We start from the raw sequence: 3,238 nt of genomic DNA, 5'->3' as shown, positions 1-3,238 counted from the left end.
AAACAGTTTTCATAGTTTGTTATAAAGTTTTGCAAACAGGTAATTTTTCTCCTTCATTGATGTGTTCTAATGAGGCTGCACTGATGGGCACTGATAGGCGGCACTGATGGACACTGATAGGTGGCACTGATGAGGCAGCACTGGTGGGCACTGATCAGGAGGCACTGATGAGGCTGCCCTGATTGGTGGCACTGATGGGCACTAATAAGTGGCACTGATTGGCACTGATAGGTGGCACTGGTGGGCACTGGTTAGAAGTACTGATGGGCACTGGTAGGTGGCACTGGTGGGCAATGGTTAGGAGCAATGGTGGGCACTGGTGGGCAGCATTGGTGGGCACTGTGTGGACTTTTACAGAAGCCGGTAATCGGCTTATTTTTTCTCCTCGCGCTGTCAGAATGAGGGGGAAAAAGTCGATAACCGGCTTCTGTTTACATCATGTGATCAGCTATCATTTGCTGACAGCTGATCATGTGGTAAAGGGCCGGAACTCGGTGATCACCGAGTGCTCTGCCCGCATGCCGCAGGGGACATGCGGGCAGCGTGAGCACAGGAGGATGTCTATTTATGCCCTCCTGGAAATTTAAGCCCATGCTGTAGCAATCTTTCGGCTGTAGCACAGGCACCAAGTGGTTAAAGGATGCTTTGACTGAAAAAAGTTTGCGAAACACTGGTCTAGTACAATATCTATTGAAATTACTCCATCTTGTGGACAATATTCTAAGTGCCAACATGCCACATAAAAATGAGAGAAACATACATGCAGGCATTGCTGACCTTCTTGGTTTCCATAACCTGACTGACTGACCCTCAGCAGGGATGATGATAAGGTAACTTTCATGATCAATGTACTTGCATTTATAAAGGGAAAGCATCTGATTGATGTCAGAATTAGGAATTCTTAATGCCAGGTGATGTAGGCTGTCAACAGAGAGATCTTCCTGTGAGTTGCGCTCTCATTAGCAGAAGAGACTGGACAGCAGAGGCGTAGCTTGAAGCTTGTGGGCCCTGATGGAAAAGTTCACCTGGGGCCCCTCACTGCCACCTGCCAATTCCATCATGTGCCAAGATACTCCCACCACATGCCATGATACTCCAAGTGGCTAAAGAGTTATTTCAGATCTTTATTTACACATATTTATTTACAATTAAATCCATTATCCTGTCTAACAGTTTGAGTTACAAACAGAGGTTTAGTTGTACAAATTTGCAAATACATGCATAAGCTGCAGAGCCTCTTCACGGCACTCCAGTATTATCTGCAGTCCTAATGCTAAATTTTGAGAGCCTCCACACTGGAAGCACATGCATTATAATGGATAGGCAGAGGGCAGGTGAGCCTGGAGGGAGCCCATCCCTCCTTAAAGGCACAGGGGTGCTCTGGACACCCAGCATATAAGCACAATGGCAGCAAACGTGTCTCTCACTAATATTCCAACAGTACAAACAAATGACCACTGCCCCCACCTATAACTGGCCTTTGCAGCAGGAAGCATATGGAAGGGTGACACATGTCAACCAGCCTTCAACCAACCCTATGTTGAGCTTGGAATTTTCTTTGGTTTTGTTTGACATGCATCACCATGCAACCTCCCAACATACAATTTTCCAGCTAATATTACAGATTATACAGTCATCATTTTACACTTGTTATTTAGAATGGCTTGGTGATTAGAAAGGTGTCAGTGCTGATCTGTAGAACAAATATGGCATTATAGCCACTTTCCCCAAAATAGGATACAATGTTCCTAGAGCCTGTGAGCACCAAAATTCAGCCATGTCAGCAACATACAAAATACAAAATGTTACAAAAGGCCAATAGTAATATTTTATAGTATTGTTGATGCATTCTCTGTTATTTTTTTAAATAAAATTAAGCTGCTTCAAAACACTGTTAACATTGTTTATTAGTGAGACATTGTATTTCCAGATGGTTGTGTCTCTTATCAATGATGTTACTGGGAGATTTGGTTGCTTCGGTAGTCGGGTATGGTGGAGACCAGCAACAACATTAGGAACATCAACATTTCCCTTGTAAGCTTTTAACACAAAATGAACTGATGTTTGAATTACTTCTCTCGGATTGACAATCATTTTATGGTTGTTCCAGACGTTGGGCTGCTCAGGCTCATAGTAGATATGTTGCAAAATGTTGGTTCCTGTTATATTTTTTGGAAAAGCTCCTTGAAATGTGGAGTCGGTGACATTAATTGGATAGTAGTGGTTTTCAATAAGAAACACAGCTTTGTTGGGGTATTGTTTCTCAAGAGCTTCCATCATTTCATTCCAGTCTTTGTGCATTCTTGGCAAAATTATCTCATCAAGATCACTTAATGTCACATATCGACTTTTGTACATGTTCCGATACATACAATCATTCAGTGTCACAAGTTGACCATAGTAGCCAATCTGGTTAGCAAAATTCATGTCTTGGTGCCAAGCATCAGATGTCCGAAGATACTTGTCTATGGGCCAAGGAATTATCTCTACCAATCCCTCTGTGACATAGTAATCAAAAACTTTTTCCATGATCTTGCTGCAGCTGTTCTTATAGATAACAACTTTATGAGCTCCGAGCAGCCGGTACATCTCGATAGCTTGTATAACTGGTAGGACATGCTCGTTATTTCCAAACATGGTTGAGATACACACAGTAAAGTTAACCAAGAAAGACTGAGGAACCCGATTTTTTATTTCAAATATGGGAATGGACTTTCTGTATTTTGTGTTAGACCTGTGGACTGAGATATACCTTGAAGTACAATTCTGGGGTTCTGTACAAATCACATCTGCTGGGCCATAATGAAAATTAAATCTTAAAGAATGTACATCGATTTGAGCTTTAACTGGAATAAAGTTATCAAAATTTAAGCAATAAAACCAGCAATATAACTCCTTCACATCCTCATCATGAAGAATTGTAATCACTCGCACTCTCTTGGACTCTCTACCGTCATAATAAGCTGATATAACAAATGTTTTATTGTCTTCCAGGGGTGTGATGGAACCATTATTAACATTTGGTAGAACTTTCATGGCTATTTCTAAATCTTTGGATTTTTGAAAATAGGTAAAAGAGACCAAAAAAATTATTATATAGGCAATCAGCAATTTTCTCCTTGGGATACTGATGAAGTTTCCTAAAAGACTGACCATCTTGAACTTCTGTTAATGAAAGAGGAGAAATAAATTACCTATTTATTGTGATGCATGCAGTTTATTCCAATATTTTTTCCTA

General features: G+C 41.0%; 1 protein-coding gene across 1 annotated transcript; it reads right to left on the bottom strand.

The window, feature by feature from the left end:
• Positions 1–1,857: 1,857 nt before the first annotated feature.
• On the bottom strand, positions 1,858–3,036 carry LOC309560570 (beta-1,4-galactosyltransferase galt-1-like; the record flags this gene model as incomplete). The annotated part of the gene is made up of 1 exon (XM_082264195.1): positions 1,858–3,036. One exon carries the CDS (start codon positions 3,034–3,036, stop codon positions 1,864–1,866), a length of 1,173 nt encoding a protein of 390 aa, XP_082120321.1. The 3' UTR covers positions 1,858–1,863.
• Between the last annotated feature and the right edge of the window lie 202 nt (positions 3,037–3,238).

This window comes from Pelophylax lessonae, assembly GCF_965119305.1.
Source record: "Pelophylax lessonae genome assembly, chromosome: 7".
NCBI classification, from domain to species: domain Eukaryota; kingdom Metazoa; phylum Chordata; class Amphibia; order Anura; family Ranidae; genus Pelophylax; species Pelophylax lessonae.
This window is presented reverse-complemented; position numbering and strand designations above follow the sequence as displayed.